The sequence below is a fragment of the Sinocyclocheilus grahami genome, unplaced genomic scaffold (genome assembly GCF_001515645.1).
Source record: "Sinocyclocheilus grahami isolate Dianchi unplaced genomic scaffold, SAMN03320097.WGS_v1.1 scaffold20901.1, whole genome shotgun sequence".
In the NCBI taxonomy this organism is placed as follows: Eukaryota; Metazoa; Chordata; class Actinopteri; order Cypriniformes; family Cyprinidae; genus Sinocyclocheilus; species Sinocyclocheilus grahami.
Genome location: NW_015518220.1, coordinates 1 through 899, shown reverse-complemented (window position 1 = coordinate 899; position 899 = coordinate 1). Strand labels below are relative to the sequence as shown.

The following is an 899-nucleotide window of genomic DNA, read 5'->3' as shown; positions in this document are numbered from 1 at the left end:
AGTGTGCACAACTGATTTTTTATTTTTTTTTGCTTTTAAAATGTGTGAACACAGTGACAGAAAGAAAGTGTGTCCGGTACCTCAAGAGCAGCGATGCCTAATGCTACAGCTATGATGATAACTGCATTATCGTCTACCAGCTTCTTCAATGCCGGGAAACAACCTGGTATAGTCTGAGGAAACAAAAAAAATAGACCAAATTTGATGATATTTATATGCTATATGATATACAATCCAAAAAGCATGCAAACTAGAAGGAATAAACATGCTAAGAGATGAACCCACCGAATTAAAAGCTGTCATCTCAGTGCATGGAACTCTATTACAGCACTGAAATGGGTAACTCTTGGTGTCGTTCACAAAGTAAGAATTTGTGAAATCCGTATAGTTGTTGAATCCACAGCACTTCAGCTAAAGGAGAGACAGAGGTAAAATCAGCTCAATTCTGTACTTGAAGTGATATTTCTTACAATGGACATTAACATATACATACTTATTTTACTTGCTCAGGTGTTGTGGTACATTTTTAAAGACTGTTCTCATGCGATACCATTTTTATATGAGGCACAGGTCTCAAAATATAAAATGTACAATATTAAACTGGAAGATATTCTATATTCTTATATATTCTATATTATTCGAATTTCAGGATTTTAATTTTAAGACATTTTCTGTTTCAACCACTACTACCAATAATAATGATGACCAAATAATAACAATAACCTTTATTTCCTTCTTTATCAACTAAAGTGTCACAAACCGTGGTCATGGTCGAGTTCCATAGTCCAGTGACGTCCGAATTTTTCCCATAATCGTTTCTGATGCTTTTCACAACTTCGCCTCCCACCTGTTTAATCAGGTTTTCAGCCTGAAATATACAAATGAGGAGGTTTGAGTAT

At 34.7% G+C, this 899-nt stretch overlaps 1 protein-coding gene across 1 annotated transcript in view; it reads right to left on the bottom strand.

Annotated features, from left to right (window-relative positions):
* Positions 1–895, bottom strand: part of LOC107579859 (tetraspanin-1-like) — a gene marked incomplete at its 5' end in the record, with an annotated part of 2,470 nt that extends 1,575 nt beyond the window's left edge. Inside the window, 3 exons of the mRNA XM_016265650.1 lie at positions 81–173; positions 286–411; positions 761–895. Of these exons, the coding sequence (XP_016121136.1) occupies positions 81–173; positions 286–411; positions 761–895 (354 nt within the window). The remainder of the gene's footprint in view (positions 1–80; positions 174–285; positions 412–760) is intronic.
* Between the last annotated feature and the right edge of the window lie 4 nt (positions 896–899).